The following is a 20,969-nucleotide window of genomic DNA, read 5'->3' as shown; positions in this document are numbered from 1 at the left end:
AAGCAACTGGCAGCTGGGCTGTGTACGTGACTTGTCAAGCAAGAGAAATGGACAGTAGAGGAAATGGCCAGAGATGCAGAGGGTTGTGGGATTTGATCAGAAATTATTGTCAATTAATTAAACCCAGCCAACGCCATGCTTTCACAGCAGACACAATGGCTTGATGCATATTTTATAATTCCTCATGGTAATCCCACCTGACCCCACACTCTGGATATTTGCACTCCTACAACTTGCTGTTTTGAGACAGCTGCTGTTAGCAAGAAGTAGAGCTTTGCTCCAATATTTCCACACCTTGTCCCATGTTAAGAGACATCGGCTTCATCAAAGCCATGCCTTGCGATTTCCTGTTCGCTGCAATGGCAGGAATGCTTCTAGGAGTGCAACTGCGTCACGCCGAGAGCAAATGGAGATAATTAGCGCCTAGGAGGGCTGCTGTACCTGCTTGCCGTAGACGCTGACGCAAATCCGCTTGCGGAGGACCAGCTGCATCTCGGCCGGGTGGCTGAGCTGTACCGTCACTCGAACAATCAGGAAGACCCTCTGCTCAGCAGCTGTTCCTCTGCTGAGCTGCGCGCAGTTGTGGACTGTGGAGTCCCAGGAAGCTTCGGCCTTCACCTGCAAAACAACACACAAACACAACATCCTCGGTCAACACACCAACATCTGTGTTTGTCTGTAGGCCGCATTTCCGGGGTGAAACCACACTCAAAGAGGCTCACAACTGCAACAGGTTTAAGTAAGAGAACTCTTTTGATGGGGAAAGGGCCTTCTCAGTGGCCGCTCCCAAACTTTGGGACTCCCTGCCTAGTGAAGTTAGATAGGCTCCCTTCCTGTCCTTCCTGAAGGCTGTTTTTCCCCCATCAGGCCTTTTTAAAATAATAATTTTTTTTACTTTTCAGGTTTTCATTAATTTTACAATGGTTTTAACATTTCAAAACTTGACTTCCTTCCCCCCTCTTTCTGTGGTTCGTTAAAGTTGTTTTTTATATGTCTTATGCATATCCAAATTCAGCTTTGCTTATTTGTTTATCTACTTTAAGCATATACTCTTATCAAACGGCAGCTTATTACAATTATCCTGCCAATGTTTTTATCTGTTTGCAATTTATCTGTTTTCCATTACTTTCTATGGGGAAGCACGCCTTGGTTTTGGAACGCTTTGGTTTTGGAACGGACTTCCGGAACGGATTAAGTTTGAAAACCAAGGTACCACTGTACGAAGAACAGATACTGGGCACATCTCTCCCAGGGCTGCTGTTAACCCTGCTCCGTTGGCAGCCTTGGGAATGGAGTTTACAACTCGTTCCGTGCCTTACCTCGCTCTCGTGGTGCTTCACAATCTGCAGCTCGAAGAATTCGTCCTCATCTTCGGCAACCAGGGTGGCGTCCCAGCCACCAGCTTCTGGCTCATCGAGGTTATCCTGAGAGCTGAAGTCATCCGCTGTAGAAAGAGAGGAGAGAAGTTCAGGATGTGCTGAGCAACTGCAGCACAGAGGACCTGAAAAACCCTGGGTTGCAAGCTCAACAGGAAACTGTGGGCAAGGCAAACCCTCTCCACCAACAGCAACTCCTGCAATATAAACAGTGGTAGCTGGTGCCCAACTGGTTGGTCAGCAGGCAGGGAGACGAACAGCAGGTGGCGCCAGAGCAGAAAACAGGCAGATTAACCAAATTGAGGGTTTTGTTCTTGTTGCTTAACAGAGGGCAGGGGCTGCTTTTTTATATGCATTATGATTTTTGGAAGATGTGCATCCGTTTCCCTCTTGTTTAGGTGGACATTGCCAATGTTTCTTCTATGAAATGGGCATTACTAAACAATCTACGGCCTGTTAAATGTGTGTGTGGAGGACTGCTGGTATGATTATTTCACGTATTATTATTACTATTTATGTAAATTTGTATACCGCCTTATACCCGCAGGTCTCAAAACGTCATTAACATGCTGTGAATTATTATGTTTTATGCTTTTACCATTTTGCTGCGTAAATTATGCTCTCAGTGTTGCACAGCACCCTCAGACCTTTGGATAAACGGTGGTTTATAAATTGAATAATAATAATAGTAATACAATAGTGGTACCTAGGACAGTTTTTTGGACAGTTAGATGGTTGGCGGGTGTGGAGGACTCCGTGGTCCCGAATGGGGTAACTGTGCCCCTGAAGGACCAGGTGCACAGCCTGGGAGTCATTTTGGAATCACAGCTGTCCATGGAGGCACAGGTAAATTCTGTGTCCAGGGCAGCTGTTTACCAGCTCCATCCGGTACGCAGGCTGAGACCCTACCTACCCGCAGACTGTCTCGCCAGAGTTGTGCATGCTTTGGTTATCTCTCGCTTGGACTACTGCAATGCGCTACCTTTGAAAGTGACCCGGAAACTGCAACTAATCCAGAATGCGGCAGCTACACTGGTGACTGGGAGCGGCCGCCAAGACCATATATCACCAGTCTTGAAAGACCTACATTGGCTCCCAGTACGTTTCCGAGCACAATTCAAAGTGTTGGTGCTGACCTTGAAAGCCCTAAACAGCCTTGGTCCAGTAGACCTGAGGGAGCGTCTCCACTCCCATCGTTCTGCCCGGACGTTGAGGTCCAGCTCCGAGGGCCTTCTGGCAGTTCCCTCCCTGAGAGAAGCCAAGTTACAGGGAACCAGGCAGAGGGCCTTCTCGGTGGTGTCGCGCACCCTGTGGAACGCCCTCCCACCAGATGTCAAAGAGAACAACTACCAAACCTTTAGAAGCCATCTGAAGGCAGCCCTGTTTAGGGAAGCTTTTAATGTTTAATAGGTTATGTATTTTAGTGTTCTGTTGGAAGCCGCCCAGAGTGGCTGGGGAAGCCCAGCCAGATGGGCGGGGTATAAATAATAAATTATTATTATTATTATTATTATTAATCTACAGCTTGTTAAATGTGTGGGGGGGGGATTCTGGTATGATTATTTCAATTATTATTATTACTATTTGTGTAAATTTGTATACCCGCAGGTCTCAAAATTTTATGAACATGCTGTGCATTATTAGGTTTTATGCTTTTATCATTTTGCTGCGTAAATTATGCTCTCTGTGTTGCACAGCGCCCTTGGACCTTTGGATAAATGGTGGTTTATAAATTGAATAATAATAATAATAATGATACAAAAGTGGTACATAGGACCTAGTGGTACATAGGACCTAGTTCAATGGTTGACTGACACCATGAGCAACCACTCGGAACACCTGCTTTTTAGTCACTCCCCGCCCCCAACACAATTCTTGCTGCATTCCTTTCCACATCCCTCAAGCGCTGTCATTTCTGATCTCACTTACCGTTTAAATCAAGGAAGATGACTGGGATGTGCGTCTCCATACCTGGCACAGGGGTCCTAAAAGAGAGAGACGCAGTCAGCACTGGCATATCAATGGAGGCAGACTGAACATAGAACACGTCCCCGCGAGCATCACGGCAACTGTGTTATTACACTTGGTACCCGGGCAATTGTAGGTCAAGGCAACGATATAACCTTGGTGGGCTGTGGCTTCATCTCAATTTATTGAGCTAGACGCAGAGGACATTCAGTACTTTCGCGGCCTCTTTTCAACCAGGACTGCGTTCCCTTGTAGCAGAAAAGAGTGTGCATTGCTGTCAAGTGCTAAGGAGCTTCCCCACGCTGCTTACTCCAAGCGCATGTAGTTGGATAATTGCAAAATAAACCAGCTAATTTAAACCACTCTCTCGGATGCTGCAAAGCGATGGGCCAAAGGCATTAAGAGGCATGTTTTTTCACAGCTATCTGCAAAGGGCAAGCGGCAGAAATGTTATGTAGGCCCAGGGTCAGCAAGCTTTTTCAGCTGTGGGTCGGTCCGTCAGACCTTGTGGGGGGCCGGACTATATTTTGAAGAGAAAAAAAAATGAACGAATTCCTATGACCCACAAATAACCCAGAGATGCATTTTAAATAAGAGCACACATTTTACTCATGTAAAAACACCAGGCAGGACCCAGAGATGCATTTTAAATACAAGGACACATTCTACTCATGTAAAAACACGCTGAGTCCCGGACCGTCCGCAGGCTGGATTGAGAAGGCGATTGGGCCGCATCCGGCCCCCGGGCCTTAGGTTGCCTACCCCTGATCTAGGCAAAGTCTCAGGCCCTCAGAAACAGCTCCCTCCCATTCCTTAGGTCAGTTTGGAGGTGTTCTGCAAACTGCAAACTGCAAACAGCTTCGCAAAGATATGAAATGCTGTTGTGGCTGCAGTTCTAGAAGAGCTGGTTCTAAACGGTTCTGCAAGAGCCGGTGTTGACCAAGGCGGTGTGGACAAAGATCCCATTCAACATGTTCAGGTGTAATCTTAAAACAAGTCAGGCGTTTACCTAAAATACGTAAGGTAAAGCATGAATACAGCTAAAGTGTTCCTCCTTTACACTGGTGTAGCAGAGAGACCAGCAACTTTCGGCTCCTCCGTTCCTTGAACGTTTCAACCTCCTTAAAAGCAAAAACTTGTGTCTGGGGTTTGCTTATTTCCTCCTCCCTCCCAATCCACTTTCCTTCTGTGCCGTGTCTTTTCAGATTCTAAGCCTGACTGGAGGGCCCTTCTTGTCTATAGCGATCTGTAGGCCACTCACGATTAAAATCGGAACTGAATCCAACCTTGACTTGAGGAAGTTGAAAAGAAGGCTACAGAAGTTCTAAAAATAATAATAGTAAAGGTAAACGGACCCCTGACCATTAGGTCCAGTCGTGACCGACTCTGAGGTTGCGGTGCTCATCTCGCTTTATTGACCGAGGGAGCCGGCGTATAGCTTCCGGGTCATGTGGCCAGCATGACTAAACCGCTTCTGGCGAACCAGAGCAGCGCACAGAAACGCCGTTTACCTTCCCGCCGGAGCGGTACCTATTTATCTACTTGCACGGGTGTGCTTTCGAACTGCTAGGTGGGCAGGAGCTGGAACCAAACAACGGGAGCTCACCCCGTTGTGGGGATTCGAACCGCCGACCTTCTGATCGGCAAGTCCTAGGCCCTGTGGTTTAACCCACAGCGCCACCTGCGTCGCTGAAAAATAAGAATACCTGGTACTTATATGACATTTTCCCCTGTACTTGGAACAGGTCGCAAACATTATCTCAGGAATCTTTATAATAACCCTTTAAAAAACACCATTACTTTTCTCATTAGGCAAGAGATTGGAAGAGGGTGTGTGTGTTAATTCAGGCTAATGGATATTAGTTTGCCTAAGAACATTCAAGTAAGTTCACAGCCGACATGATATTTGAACTGGCGACTCCCTGGCTGACGGATCACTCTCTTAACCAGACCTCAAATTCAGTTTTGGGCGTAGAGTTTCCTGGCTAGCCGATAATTGCAGCTCCTCTGACCCGGAGGCCAGGGCAGGCTGGACCTGATTCTATTACCGGCGTCACGAATGAAAGATTTTGTGGCATATCTGCTGACTACAGAGGACTCTGGCAGGGTGGGGAGGTACGTGAAACCCGGAATCCAGGCTGATGTTCTGACCGAAGCGGTTATCGCGAGTACGGAGCGGGGCCCGTCTTAAGTGAATGAACCGGGCAATTAGCATTACCATTTTTCTTTCAAATCAGCTAAAGTGCAGCAGCAATAAATATTGATTCCGTTCCTACAGAGGATCATAATTAAACTCTGGCTAATAACCCGGTTGCTTTAAGCAGAGGACATTTCGCTGCTTGCGTTATATGGAGCCTAGGGGAAATTATTCAGGTCGTTTCGGCCTCTTCTGCCTTCTCTCCTTCCTTCCTTCCTTCTCTCCTTCCTTCCTCCCTTCCCCACCCTCCCCATTCACCCTTCATCCTCTCGGATGTCATTTCAAACCCTCTCAAGGATCTCAGGAAGGAGGAACCAATGTCACTCCGCAAATTCAAGCTTTGCCATGGCTTCTGGGACACGGCAGGGCACACCTGTCTCTCAGGGATGGGAAAAGCCTCTTCTCTGCACTGCCAAGTTACTCCCTTGTATAGTTAAGCTAGAAGAGCCTGCTGGATCAAGGCCAATGGCCCATCGAGTCCGGCATCCTGTCCTCAGCGGCCAACCAGATGCTCATTATGGGGAACCCATAACATAGCTGCCAACATTTCCCTTTCTTTAAGGGAAATTCCCTTATTCCAAATAGGATCCCTCGCAAGAAAAGGGAAAAGTTGACAGCTATGCTCATAAGCAGGATCCAAGCACAAGAGCTCTCTCCCCCATTCTGTTTTTCCCAGCAAGTGGTACTCAGACGCGTTGCTGCCTCAAAACATGGAGGCAAAACACAGCCGTCCTGGCCGGTAACCGTCGATAGCTCTCTCCTCCTCTGTGAATTTCTCAAATCCTCTTTTAAAGCCCATGGACTGCAAGAAGATCAAACCTCTCCATTCTGAAGGAAATCAGCCCTGAGTGCTCACTGGAAGGACAGATCGTGAAGCTGAGGCTCCAAGACTTTGGCCACCTCATGAGAAGAGAAGACTCCCTGGAAAAGACCTTTATGTTGGGAAAGATGGAGGGCACAAGGAGAAGGGGACGAGAGAGGACGAGATGGTGGGACAGTGTTCTCGAAGCTACCAACATGAGTTTGACCAAACTGCGGGAGGCAGTGGAAGACAGGAGGGCCTGGCGTGCTCTGGTCCAGGGGGTCACGAAGAGTCGGACATGATTAAACAAATAAACAACAACAACATCAACAGAGCAGTGGGGGACATTCCCGGGCAAGCCAGGATGGGCTCCACTTGAGGCTGGATGGAACCAGACTGCTGGCACTTAAAATCAAAAGGGTGGCAAGGTTGCGGGTGGACAGAGGAGAGGACTGAGATGAACCAAGGAGGGTCCAATCGGAGCAAAGAGCTGCAGGTGGAAACACAAGTGGCACTTGAAAGAGACGGTATCACCTGTGCCCTGTTTCTCAAACTTGGGTCCCCAGCTGTTGTTGGCCTACAGCTCCCATCATCCCTGAATAGCTAAGAGATAATGGGAGTTGTAGTCCAGCAACAGCCGGGGGGCAAAGTTTGAGAAACACTGCCTGTGGGGAAACCCACAAGCAAGACCTTGGCATGCTCTGGTCCATGGGGTCACAAAAAGTCGGACAAAACTAAACGACTAAACAACAACAGGTTAGTGGCCATCAGTGCCTCTTGTGGCAGGGAGTTCCACAGTTTTAACAGCCGGAGGAAGCAATGCTTCTGAATGCCAGCTGCTGGAAATGTAAGGGTAAAGAAGGCACCTTCCATCATATGTGGTGGACATGTAAGGTAGTAAAAGGATTTTGGGAAATGATATATAATGAACTGAAAAAAAATGTTTAAAATAACTTTTTTCTAAAAAACAAAACCAAAAACAACCGAAGCCTTTCTTTTAGGAATCTTAGGTGCTGAAATCCCAAGGGAGCAGAAAAGACTATTATGTATGCGAACACAGCTGTGCAGATGTTGTTGGCCCAGAGATGGAAAGAAGGCAAAGCCCCGAACAGAGAAGCATGGCAGATTAAATTGATGGGATTATGACAAAATGCTAAAAACGACCGGAGGAATCAGAAATCAGGAAGACCAAAATTTTAATAAGGAATGGGGGGAATTTATAGTTTACCTGAAAAACCATTGTAAACAGTTCAAATCGTTAGTAGGATTGGAAGAACGCTTGTAGCTTAATGTTGCGTTTTGGATATGATGGAGATGCAAAATATTTGGATTATTATAAAAGATGCAGGAGCCAATGGCTAGGATTAGGACCCACAACGGGGAGGAGGGAAGTCCAGGAGATTCTATGGAATCGTGTCTTTATGTTGGATATCCGATTGTAAAATTCTAATTTGAAAAACCAGATAAATAAATAGATGGGCTTGATCCAGGAGCCTCTTCTTTCTGCTCCTGATCAACCCAGCAGAGATCTAAGCAAGCTGCAGAACGCAGCTGTGGCCTCGTTGCAAAGGCCCCTTACCACTCAGCGGGCGCTCCCGGAATCCCGCTCCCTGCGGAAGGCACCATGACTGCGTTCCTTTCTTCTGTCAGGGTCAGTCTCATCTCCAGCAGTTGGGCTTCCCGGTCCGTGTCGTCTTCTGTTTTGTCTGCAAGAGTTCGACAAAGTTATAGCTTTCCGCCGGGGCTTCCCAAACAGCCCCGTGGCTCCTATCCCGACTGCTGTGACACAGGGCGGAGGTCTTTGGGAGCTCCCGGAACAGCAAATAATAATATAATAATAATATTTATTTTTTTTGTGCCCCGCCCATCTGGCTGGGTTTCCCCAGCCACTCTGGGCAGCTTCCAACCAAGATTAAAAATACATTAAAATCCCCTCCCCGTGCTGATTTTTTAAAATTATTATTCATTTTTCTTTTTCATTCATTACATACATCTCAATTTCTTAACATTTACTATATATTCCTCCCTCCCCTCCAGGGCTTCCCCCGACTTCCCCTTCTGGTTTGTCCCCCCCCCCCATTTTCCTATCTCCTAACAGAAAAAGCTATTAATAACATAACACCAAGCCTAAAAACATAAAAATAAAAGTAAATACACAATAATATTTCGCTATTTTCTAAACATTTTCTAATACTAATAATGTGAATGTTTATTTAAATCCTGCCATCAAGTCTACTGACTTTCTTTGTTTCTGCAAATATAATATAAATGGTGCTGGTTTTTTAAGGCAGGAAACCGAGCAATTGACTTTTAGTGTTTTGATTGATGTTTTGAAAGATCCGACTTCTGAGCAGCCCCCAGAGAACTTTGTGGGTTGGCTCATCCCCAAACGCCTTAAAGAAATTAAGTTTTAAAAAAGTTTTAAAAAATAATAATCCCCGTGCTCCGGGGCAAGAAGCTCGTTAATTAAAAAACACAGGAGCTGTCCAAACTTGAGTTTACAAAACGTTCACATTTGCCGCAGTCAGACCTGTACTGGGTTCGAAATTGCATTTATACATATATAACATGCAACTGCTTTATAAGGGAGGAATTCAACATTGCGCTGCGGCAATCGCTCTGTCAGGGCAACAGTGTTCGAAACTGAGATATGAAAGCTGGGACTTAAATGGCACCTTAAACCTATCTTATGGCGCAGCAACAGACTATCTGGGTGCGCTTCTGTTATAACAAGAAAATGCCAATTTAATTAATAATAATAATAATAATGTCAGTGATAATAAATTTAGATGGGTTTCCCCAGGGCAGAAGCTTAAACTGGCACTGATCTGCTCCAGGGCAACGGCTCCTAAGCACAGAATCATATTCATAGAATTGCAGAATTGGAAGGGACCCCGACGGTCATCTAGACCAACCCCCACCCAACCACGAGAACCCAAATCATCTGGAAGGCAGCAGCTTGCAGAAAGGCTGGGCTAGAGATCTCCAACTGGGAATCCACACCTATCAGAGAACTATAATTCCATGGGGGGAGCCTATAAGCTCTTTCAACTCAATTAAAACTCAGTGGCCCACATGCCCCATATATTTGAATTAAACTGACCCGAAGAGGGACAGGTGATCTTTGGCAGAGGTGGGTCAGATATCCATTGAAGCTGACAAAAGTTGTTATGGTCACTACCTTCCCCTGTCGTCTGTGGGCAGCACTCAGAGGGAGACTCTGTTTGAGCACGGAGGCTTGAGTAATATATCTTGTAGCCTACCTCTGGACTCTTTCCCCAGCAGCAGAAACCATATTTTTTGCTTACCGGGCTTCCCAACCAGCTTCTGCAGCTGCTGATCTAAATACTCCTGGCGTTTTGTAAGCGTGTTCAGCCATTTCCGACGCAGCCTCTCCAGGTCTCTGTCCTGCGAAGAAGTTTGGGACCACTTAATTTCGATTTATTTTTTAAGCAAGCAGCGGCTTGTGAGCAGAGATGGAAAGGCAGGATTCCGAGACTGCGTACAGAGAGAGAACGATGGAGAATGCCACGCCTGAGGTTGCACTTTACACACAGGTAAACCAGGGTTGAAATGTGGCCCCCAGACCGCTCTATCTGGCCCTCAGAAGTCTCCCCAGGCCACAACCCACAGTGGTTTTCCTTCACAACCTTCTTGAGTGTTTCTTTGTCTGGCTGGGACATGTCCTTGAATTCTGACAATACCTCTTTACTTGTCTGGATGGAGGACAGGAGAGTCTGTGTTTATGTGCAGAAACCAGGTTCTGTGTAGACTTTGAGGACCAGAAACATGAAGGCGCTGTTCTTTTCCTAGGAGAGATCCTCCATTCCCTGTCCCAGTCACCCGTTCCCAGAGAGGAAGCGCCTAAACTGTGTTACTTGAACAGTCTCCAACTCCTCAAAAGATTCCATCAACGGTGTCTCCCAAAAAAATTACATATCACTTGGGAAGACAGGCGAACTAATGCCAGTGTACTGGAAGAAGCAAAGATCACCAGCGTCAAAGCAATGATTCTTCAACATCAACTTGGTTGGACCGGTCGTGTTGTGCGGATGCCTGGTTATCGTCTTCCAAAGCAACTACTCTACTCTGAACTTAAAAATGGAAAGCGTAATGCTGGTGGTCAACAAAAGAGGTTTAAAGACTCTCTCAAGGCAAATCTTTAAAAATGTAGTATAAACACCGACAATTGGGAAACACTGGTCTGCGAGAGCTCCAGGTGGAGAACAGCCTTTACCAAAGGTGTCATGGGCTTTGAAAACACTCGAACTCAGAACGCAAGGGAGAAACGTGCAAAGAGGAAGGCATGCTTGGCAAACCCTCACCATGATCATCTCCCGCCCAGAAACCTATGTCCCCACTGTGGAAGGACGTGTGGATCCAGAATTGGCCTCCACAGTCACTTACAGACTCATGGTTAAAACTGTGTTTATGGAAGACAATCTTACTCAGCTACGAGGGATCGCCAAAGAAGAAGAAGAAAACTTCAACAGTAGTGGCTGTTGGCCTTTGCTTGTGACTTCCACCTTATAATGCTGATTGCTCTGATGGATGAAGGAATGTTAGGACCGCGTGGTCTTAAAGGCCTTGCATCCAAAAGGAGAAAGGTTTTAGCAGGTTATTTACCTGGTAGCTGTCCATGTCGTCGTCTTCTTCCTAGGCAAAAACCATGCAAATGCAAGTAAATTCAAAGCGGTAATTATTATTGTACCTTGACTTTTTCCCTGACAGGGATTCAAGGAGGCTTACAGATAAAAATGAGAGCAGGTAACAGGGCCAGATTTCGGTTTGATGAGGCCCTAAGCTACTGAAGGTAATGGGGCCTTTTATATGTCTAGCTGTCCTTTGTCAACAACAAATTGTCACTGTTTTTATGTGCTGAATACATGCTATATGGTAATTTATGGACCTAATAGGTATCTCAAGCCATTTGCACATGTTGCCCTGCAACCACTTCATGCAGAATGTCAGCACCCTATATATAGAAATGAGCAAACCAATGATATTTTAGGGAGCAGGCTAGCAGACGGGGCCCATGACTTACATCATAGGAGCCTACACAACACAAAACACTGTTGCTGTATGTAGGCTTTATTTTATTTGTTTTTTATCTTATATTTTGGAAATGTACATCCAGTGGTTTTTTTCCTTTACATTTTTTTGGGGTCCCCAAGAGAGTGGGGCCCTAAGCTATAGCTTGTTTAGCTTATACATAAATCTGGCACTGGCAGGTAAAAACACAAGGAGAAAAAATAATAATTAAAAAACCATTAAGCATTGATAGAATTGAAACTACCTATCTGTCTGCTGGCTTCCATCTGTCTCGGGAGACCGAGAAGGAGCGTGCTTTTGGGGGTGAAGTCAAACTGTTGGACGGTTACAGATATATGATCCTGGGACCTTCCGCATGCACCACAGATACTTTCTCTCTGAGCTACGAGATCTCCAATATTTACATTGTAAGCAAGGGCTCTTACCTGATGTATCTCGTGGCCTTTTGGAGACCTGGTGTGCTTGATCTGAACGCAGCCCACTCCGACCGAGAGGATGGATTCTTCCATCAGAGGCAGCGTGCCTGATTCCTGCACGGTCTTCACTTCCACTTGAATTCGGTGCGACTGGCCCTGCACGACCAGGGAACGCAAAGAAACGACACGTTGGAAGGGGGGAATGGTGGTAGGGGGGAGACCTCTGCTGGCAACTGCTTTCTAGACAGCATTGCACTAGAAATATGTACTGACTTGGCTGTGTACATCCAGATTGACAACCCGCTCCCTCCAAAAGACGTACAATTTAAAACTTGCAATTACAAAAAAAAACACCCCAAACACAATCAATAAAAAACCGTGGAATTCTGAAGTTATTTATCCAGGTGTCGAACACCAGCATAAAGAGATGTGTCTTCGGCATTTGCTGAAAACATATAACAGAGTTTCTATATCTATATATATCTATATATCTATACCTATATCTATCTATCTATAGTCGTACCTTGGAAGTCGAACAGAATCTGTTCCAGAAGTCTGTTCGACTTCCAAAATGTTCAAAAACCAAAGCGCAGCTTCCGATTGGCTGCAGGAAACTGCTGCAGCCAACTGGAAGCCATGGAAGCTCCGTCAGGTGTTGGGGTTCCAAATAAGACAGGATGTTGTGTTACTGTGTTCCGTGAAGTGGGACTATTGTCCTTTGTTCTTTTTCTCTTTGCTGTCTGGTGCTAGAGAGAGAGGGAGCCATGTTGCAGTGCTCCGTGTGTGTTTATATGTAAATAAGGTAGATTAGCCAAAATGCTGAGTTGCTGAGGTTTGTCACGCAAGCTGCGAAGACTCTGCAGATCCCTAAGTGTGCCGATGTCTGTTGGCATCGGTCGCTGTGATGTTCAGGCTGAAGAAAGCTTTTGAAGCTCCTGAACGATCGACCAGGAGGGAGAGAACATGCCAGTCGGGCATGTGTCTCTGCCAGGGTCCTACTCGAGTGTAGGACAAGCTCCTGACAAAGATATCACAAATATCTTGCCAGCAGAGTGACGCCCAGTGATTTCACTGATTAATTGATATTTCATTAATTGGTCGATCCACTAAAGAGAGAATTCAGCACGCTGAACAACACAGCAGGGGCTGCCTTACTTTCCATCTTACCTGCCTGAGTTGAAAGATGCCACCTGTGTGTACATCTTTTGCCGGAATCACCTCTACCGGGCAGTATTCTCCATTTTCATTAAGCTCCAGAATCTGAACCCACAGCTCCACTTTTCGGGTGACTTCGCTCCACCTGCAAATAACAAATAACTTCTGTGACCGATGTATAACTTTGCCTCTTGACAGAGGCCTTCGGCAGCCTGGCTAAACCCTGGGAAAGGTCCAAAAACATTTAAGAGGATGGGAGCAGGATGGGGTGATGGAAAACAGCTCCAATGTGCGGTTCCATTGGGAAAACGCTTGTTAAAAACCAGTTGGGAAGACACATGTTAAATCACGTTCCTGTGAAATCACGTTCCAACCAAAGAAGAATGGTTGAATAAATTATGCGAATACTTGGAATTAGCAAAGTTGACTGATTTGATAAGACAAAAAAAACAAAAAATATAATCCAGAAACAATGGAAATGTTTAAATGATTATTTATGTAGACAAAGTTTAAATGTAAGGTATTGGTTGTGTTTAGAATAGATTTATGAAAGATTTAGAAAACTTATTGATTAGAATATTTGTGTGAGATTGTATGGGAAAAATATGGAATAACAGATACAATCTTGCTTAACATGTATATAGGAAGTGCAGTGTAAGCGATGGAAGTCAATGAAATTTTATTATTGAGATATTTGTAGGGTAAATTTGGAAGTTCTTCCAACTTTTCTTCTTTTTCTCTTTATTTTTTCTTTCTCTTTTTTCTTTTCTTCCTTTTTCCTCTTTTGTTCATTTTTTATATATGTGTGTGCTTATCTGAAATATATATGTATTTGTAATATTTTGCTTATATTTTGTAATAATTATGTTAAATAAATTAATTAATAAATAAAAACTTCACCTGTGGTTCTGCTCAAACACAGCATTGCATTTTGCCTACAGAAACAAGTCATGTTTAAAAGTGCACCAGCTACAGAGCAGAGGGGGATTAAAAAATTAAATTTCATGACTACTGCAGACTACTTTCAGCCATGACGGCTATTCTTCACCTCCACAACTAGAAGCAGTAATGCCTCTGAACACCAGCTGCTGGAAACTACAGGGTAGGGGGAGTGTTCTTGGGTTCGAATCCCGCTCACAGGTTTGCCACAGGCATCCAGTTGACCACTGTGAGATCAGGATGCTGAACTCTGTCGTAAACAAAAATCTGCCCTTTTCCCTTATGGGATATCCAAGAGCCCATATAGAGTCCTTACATAGGTTCCCTATTGGTAGGAGAAAATAACAGGGGCCAACCAGAGAATATTGAGAAGCAAAGCAGCTCGTAAGCCTGATCTTTATTGAACTGTTGCAACAGGGTGCTCCCCTCACACGCAGGAAAGGAGGAGGAACCCAGAACAATGGCGCACAAGGCCTTACAGACTTTTGAAATTGCCACCCTGTAGATCAAGACCACCCCCAGATACATCATATATACATCACAGAAGGGGTGTAACCTAAGACCACCCCTCAGATATATCATACCTACATCACAGAAAAGGCGGTCTAAAACAGAAATTTGAATGTTGTTTTTCTCCTGTCATTGTCTGGCAGGTTACTTGATTGGATAGCCTGCTTACTTGATTGGATTGCCTGGGGAGCCTGGCCAGTCTTTTGTAATGATAAATACTTAGTTCCTGGGCCAGGTCCCAGGCTCACACCCTATTCATATCTTAAATGTGCCCTTAAGACAGGATTTGTGAGGAAAGAGACAATGGGGAGATTTCCCACTTTGACCTTGCAGGGAAAACATTTGCTCAGTTTAGGAATCAAAATGGTTCCAGGTTGGTCTTCCTGTGCTGATCTATATACGTGCTTGGTTGGTACACTTATGAACATTACCATTTATCTAAGACCTCAAAATTCCTATCACAATATAATGGGCCTTTCGCCTGATCCAGCAGAGCTCAGGCTTCTTATACGCATTTTCTGATCTGGCGAAGTAATTTCAAGCATGCATTTCTGCTGCTTGTAACAGGATCGCAACCTTTTTAGCAAGGCTGTGGTGGTGCATGAGATGAAAAGAAGGATGTTTGTTTTTGAGGTCTTTTTCTTTTTCTTTTCTTTCTTTGTTTTCTTTCTTTCTTTTATTTATTTGTATATTTGATGTGTGTATGTTTATGCAATATCAAAACAAAAATTATATATAAAAAAGAGAGAGTCATCTCATCATCATCAGAGAGAAAAGGTCTCATCATCATAAGAGAGAAAAGTAAAAAGTAAGGGGAAATGTGTGTGCGTCTTATAGAGCGAATGCAGGCTGTGCAGCTATCCCAGAAACCAGAACAGCAAGAGGGATTGCTGCTTTCACTGCGCAGCGATCCCTCTTGCTGTTCTGGCTTCTGAGATTCAGAATATTTTTTTCTTGTTTTCCTCCTCCAAAAACTAGGTGAATCTTATGGTCTGGTGTGTCTTATAGAGCGAAAAATACGGTATTAAGACTACACAGAAATGGTTAAATTGATTAAGCGGAAATACAAAACAATTATTTACGCAAAAATGGGATATGTTCAAAAAAAGTAAAACTGATAATGATAGCAATAACAACCTTAAATAATTATACCGTTAAATATTGATTTAAACTTGTACTTGCACGTGCTCTTTTCTTATACTTTCTTAAACAAAAATAAACTTTCTTAAAACAAAAATAAACCAAAGTAAAAATGCAATAAACTAAAATATATCAAGTTACAGATAGGTAGCCGTGTTGGTCTGCCATAGTCAAAACAAAAAAAAAAATTTCCTTCCAGTAGCACCTTAAAGACCAACTAAGTTAGTTCTTGGTATGAGCTTTCGTGTGCATGCACACTTCTTCAGATACACTGTGTATCTGAAGAAGTGTGCATGCACACGAAAGCTCATACCAAGAACTAACTTAGTTGGTCTTTAAGGTGCTATTGGAAGGAAAAAAATTTTTTTGTTTTTAAAATATATCAAAACAGACTTCCCGTCTTTTCCCGATGTAAGTTACATTTACAACACTGAATGTACTTATACTTCTTACTTTACTCTTACTATAATTTCTGGTACTTTCTTATAACATATCGTACCGTTTTTCCTTATTTAATAAGTATTTGATTTAAACAAGGGTCATTCGAACACTGCCATAGATGTTATATCGTGTTATATTTTTGTAGGTGTTTCTTTGTACATGTACTTGTGTGTGGATGTCAATTAATAATAATAAAATTTTAGAACGAAAGAAAAAGGAAGAAGAGGATGGTATCGGGGCAACAGGAGAGGGTGCTTCGAAGAAGGGCAGAGACTACCGTATTTTTCGCTCTATAAGACGCACCAGACCACAAGACGCACCTAGTTTTTGGAGGAGGAAAACAAGAAAAAAAAATATTCTGAATCCCAGAAGCCAGAACAGCAAGAGGGATCGCTGTGCAGCGAACGCAGCGATCCCTCTTGCTGTTCTGGCTTCTGGGATAGCTGCGCAGCCTGCATTCGCTCCATAAGACGCACACACATTTCCCCTTACTTTTTAGGAGGGAAAAAGTGAGCCTTATAGAGCAAAAAATATGGTAGTTGCCAGTGCCAGATCTACAGAACAATCCATCTTCTTTATATATGGTATCCCAAAAGGCTTTAATCTTGGAACATGCCCATATATAATGAATTGAAAAAGATATTTAAGTATAATTTCAGCAAAAAACCAGAGGCTTTCCTGTTGGGGTTAATTGAGGAAATCCAAAATGAAAGATGCAAATTTGTTCATGTATGCAACAACAGCCGCAAGAATACTCCTGGCCCAGAAATGGAAGCAACAAGAACTCCCCACATTGAAAGATTGGCAGGTAAAGATGGTCGAATGTGTGGAGCTGGCGAAGCTGACGGGGAAGATTCGGAATCGCTGTGATGATTTGTTCCAAAAGGACTGGGGCAAATTTATACTCTATATGAAAGAAAATTGCAAAGAGTTGAATAGGTTTGTAGGTTTAAGCTGAATTGTTTGGTAATGGGAAATTAAGGAGCTGATTTACTTATAAGTAGGTGATTGTTAAAAGATTGATTTAAGGTAAAAAAGTGAATTTAGGAAGGTGGAGAAATTGGTAATGAGATAAGGATGTCTGCTAGAGGGAAGGAAGGAAGTCCATGCTTTATTTAAGCAATGTCTTAAGTCATGAATTGTTATTTTTTTATATTGAAATGTAATAAAATATGGAAAACTTAATAAAAATTATATTAAAAAAAAAGAACAATCCATCTTCTTGGTCAGCAACCATGGTCTCCAATAGATGCAGTTGCAAGCGAACAAGCAAATGTGTGAATGCTTGGGTTTGCAGAACACAGTTGGGTAAAATACTTTGTATGTGCTCAGAAGTTAATTGCACTGTGTGTGAGCTGTGAGGGGGTGTTGGGAATCTGAATACGTGCAGCTACCCACACAGAGTCAATTAGGGTTTGGCAGACAGCCAAAAGCTCATGTGAAGGAGTATGTCTGCCTGGTGATACAGAGGCATGGAGACAGCTCCCTGATTGGTCAAGCTCTCTCAGGGGAGTGATAAGTAATGGCCTACTAACTGTTAGTTCAGTGGTTCAGTGTGTCAGTGTAGGAGTTGTGAGTCGTGTATGAGAGAGCTAGTTAAAGATCCGTGTTCTGTTCTGTTCCTGTAAATAGTCCACTGTATATAATAAACACCTAACTACAAGTTCCTGGTTCCTGCTTCGTCTATCCTGTCTGCAGCCAAGTCACCAATTGCTTCCATGGATTCTGCGTATACTCTGCTAGGTCGGCTAAGGTCCTGCAACTAGTCGGAAAGTTGTGAAACACCAACAGGTTTTGCCAATAGTTACTTCCTTGGCTGACCCAGGGATCCAGTTTTACAAGAGATCTCCTTCCTTTCCACTTTGTTGTTGTTGTTGTTTAGTCATTTAGTCGTGTCCGACTCTTCGTGACCCCATGGACCAGAGCACGCCAGGCACTCCTGTCTTCTACTGCCTCCCACAGTTTGGTCAAAGTCATGTTGGTAGCTTCGAGAACACTCTCCAACTATCTCGTCCTCTGTGCCCTCCATCTTTCCCAACATCAGGGTCTTTTCCAGGGAGTCTTCTCTTCTCATGAGGTGGCCAAAGTCTTGGAGCCTCAGCTTCAGGATCTGTCCTTCCAGTGAGCACTCAGGGCTGGTTTCCTTCAGAATGGAGAGGTTTGATATTCTTGCAGTCCATGGGACTCTCAAGAGTCTCCTCCAGCACCACAATTCAAAAGCATCAATTCTTTGGCGGTCAGCCTTCTTTATGGTCCAGCTTTCACTTCCATACATCACTACTGGGAAAACCAGAGCTTTAACTATACGGACCTTTGTTGGCAAGGTGATGTCTCTGCTTTCCACTTACCTTTGCACTTACCCTCCCGCTAATCCTGCAGAGCATTATATAGGATGTACGAAGCAGCTAGCTCTGTGCTCCATTGCTAAGCCCCGCAAAAAGAGCATTTGCTGTGAAGAAGCACCTTTGCATCTCTCTCTTACCTGTCTCGGAGGCTTCGTGTTTTGGCCTGGATAATCCCCAAATCCCACAGCGCCGGGTTTTTGCGGGGGTCGCACGCCTTGTGCCCGTAAACTTCGATGGCCAAAGCACCGTCAGAAAGGTACTCCATGAAATCTTCAGTGATGTTGACGGAGAATTCCTAGGTCAGAGAAAAGAGAGAACAATTGCAGCGCTTCAAATTTAGTCTCTGTTCCACAGATACAAGAAGCCTTCAAAAAAAAAAGACGCCAGAAAAGTTTCGACTATGCAAAGCCAAGAAATCTGCCCAGGAATGCTTGAAATCAATAGCTCAGAGATACAGAAATTTATAGGAAGCTCGAATCCGTATGACCTAACTGTTTTGTGCATTGCTTTGAGATTCCTTTGAATTTAGAGCAATTAAGGTTTTTTCCCCCTTAAAAAGTACAGTGGTGCCTTGGTAATCAAATGCCAAAAACCCAGAAATAAGTGTTCTGGTTTTCGATCGTTTTTTGGAAGCCAAACGTCTGATGCGGCTGTCAGCTGTTGTTTCAGCTGCACCAATCAGAACCTGCGCCTCGGTTTTTGAACATTTCGGAAGTCAAACACACTTCCGGAATGGATTTTTTTTTTTAATCATCTACAATACTGTCTTATTTATTTTATAGTACAGTACATTGATTATTGCTTTCATTTTATGGATCCGTGCGCTGCTCCGATTCACCTGAAGTGGCTTAGTCATGCTGGCCACATGACCCAGAAGCTGTCTGCGGACAAACGCCGGCTCCCTCGGCCAGTAAAGCAAGATGAGCGCCGCACCCCCTGAGTCGTCCGCGACTGGACTTAATGGTCAACGGTACCTTTATCTTTACCTTGATTATTGTTTTCATTTTATGGATCAATGGTCTCGTTAGATAGTAAAATTCATGTTAAATTGCTGTTTTAGGGGTTGTTTTTAAAAGTCTGGAACGGATTAATCCGTTTTGCATTACTTTCTATGGGAAAGCGCGTCTTGGTTTTGGAACGCTTTGGTTTTGGAACAGACTTCCGGAACGGATTAAGTTTGAGAACCAAGGTACCACTGTAAGCCTCTCCTCCTTCTCCTCCCCTCTTTACAGTTTTCACCGGAAGGCACCAAGGCGCAGGCAACAGATGCTCCCACAGCGTAAAAACCCTCACTTTTTCTGCAGGGACTAAAAGCAGAAGCAAAATTACATTGCAGTGATCGAAGACCACCATGCCCCGCGGCTCCTTGCTGATGGGAGACAGAGAGGGGTCCACTTCCGGGGCCACCGTCACGGGTTCCATCTGATCCCAGAAGGAATACTTGCAGAAGACGAAGTTGGAGAGGTGTTGCGGCAAGCCGGTAGCCTGAAGGATTTTGATCTAGGAGGAAGCAAACACACACACGGAGTCACGTTCCAACTGTGCAATTACACAGCAAGCTTTAAATCACATCTTTTTCGCTCCATAAGACGGACCTGACCATAAGACGCTCCAGGGGTCCCTTTACCTTTTTATCCCATGAAATAGATATGGATGATAACGCAGAATGAAAATCCCCACTAGGGGTCACTGAATGACCAGTTTGGGGGAAGGCACAGTTGGGGTTTGTTTTATTGGGGGGGGGGGAGCAGACCCAAAGGATTCTTCCTTGGCTGTCTTGATGCGCACCTACTTCCCGAATGGAGTTCTATACAACTGGCGCATTGCTCCAAACAATAATGTTTCATATCGGATTCCACTGGAACTGCTCACAGCTCAGACTGCTGCTGTTGTGATCTCATCCAGTGACCAGGGAACAGTCAAGAGGGACATTTCTGGTTAATTTCCTGGGTATCCTTGCAGTTTTGCCGGGTTCCCTGATGGCCCATCTAGCCCTGTATCCTGTTTCCAACGGAGGACAGTCAGGCGCCTTCAAAAGTCCTCGAGGGAGGCATGAAAAAAGGACAGCGCTCTTCTAATGCAACATCAGCATGCGCATTTATTTTATTTTATTTTTGTTTCATAAAATGGATAAAGCGCTCAAAGTGGTTTTCAAAAAGGATCAAGCAATAAAATGGCCACTAAGGAAAATCAAGAAGCAGTTTAAGGCATTGGAAAAGTTAAAATGGCAAGCTAGAAACATTCAGACGAGCCTAAAATAACAAGGGACTAAAAACGGGCAGGCTTTTCTAAACAAGTATACAGCGAAGGTGCCTGCCTGGGATCAATAGTCAGGGAGATGTCAAGGAAATAAACAACTATCCGATTTTCAGAATACATCTGAAGGCAGCCATGTTTAGGGAAGTTTCTAATGTTTGATGTTCTATCGTGTTTTTAATATTCTGTATGGAGCCACACAGAGTGGCTGGTGAAACCCAGCCAGATGGGCGGGGTATAAATAAATAATAATAATAATAATAATAATAATAATAATAATAATAATTATTATTATTATTATTACAGTGGTACCTCGGGTTACATACGCTTCAGGTTACATACGCTTCAGGTTACAGACTCTGCTAACCCAGA

The 20,969-nt window shown here is 44.2% G+C and overlaps 1 protein-coding gene across 7 annotated transcripts in view; it reads right to left on the bottom strand.

The window, feature by feature from the left end:
- Positions 1 to 20,969, bottom strand: part of KIF13B (kinesin family member 13B) — a 196,976-nt gene that overhangs the window by 57,093 nt on the left and 118,914 nt on the right. For all 7 annotated transcript variants that reach the window (XR_014545790.1, XR_014545791.1, XR_014545792.1 and 4 more), the window contains 10 exons: positions 19,671 to 19,841; positions 18,479 to 18,636; positions 12,979 to 13,111; positions 11,821 to 11,967; positions 10,970 to 10,999; positions 9,652 to 9,751; positions 7,923 to 8,049; positions 3,306 to 3,361; positions 1,320 to 1,444; positions 442 to 618 (listed from right to left, as the gene is read on the bottom strand). Coding sequence is in view for 3 of the 7 variants with exons in the window: in XM_083604747.1 (XP_083460873.1) it covers positions 442 to 618; positions 1,320 to 1,444; positions 3,306 to 3,361; positions 7,923 to 8,049; positions 9,652 to 9,751; positions 10,970 to 10,999; positions 11,821 to 11,967; positions 12,979 to 13,111; positions 18,479 to 18,636; positions 19,671 to 19,841 (1,224 nt within the window). In the remaining 4 variants the exon portion in view is untranslated. The remainder of the gene's footprint in view (positions 1 to 441; positions 619 to 1,319; positions 1,445 to 3,305; positions 3,362 to 7,922; positions 8,050 to 9,651; positions 9,752 to 10,969; positions 11,000 to 11,820; positions 11,968 to 12,978; positions 13,112 to 18,478; positions 18,637 to 19,670; positions 19,842 to 20,969) is intronic.

This window comes from Podarcis filfolensis (assembly GCF_964270895.1).
Source record: "Podarcis filfolensis genome assembly, chromosome: 3".
Classification (NCBI taxonomy): domain Eukaryota; kingdom Metazoa; phylum Chordata; class Lepidosauria; order Squamata; family Lacertidae; genus Podarcis; species Podarcis filfolensis.
This window is presented reverse-complemented; position numbering and strand designations above follow the sequence as displayed.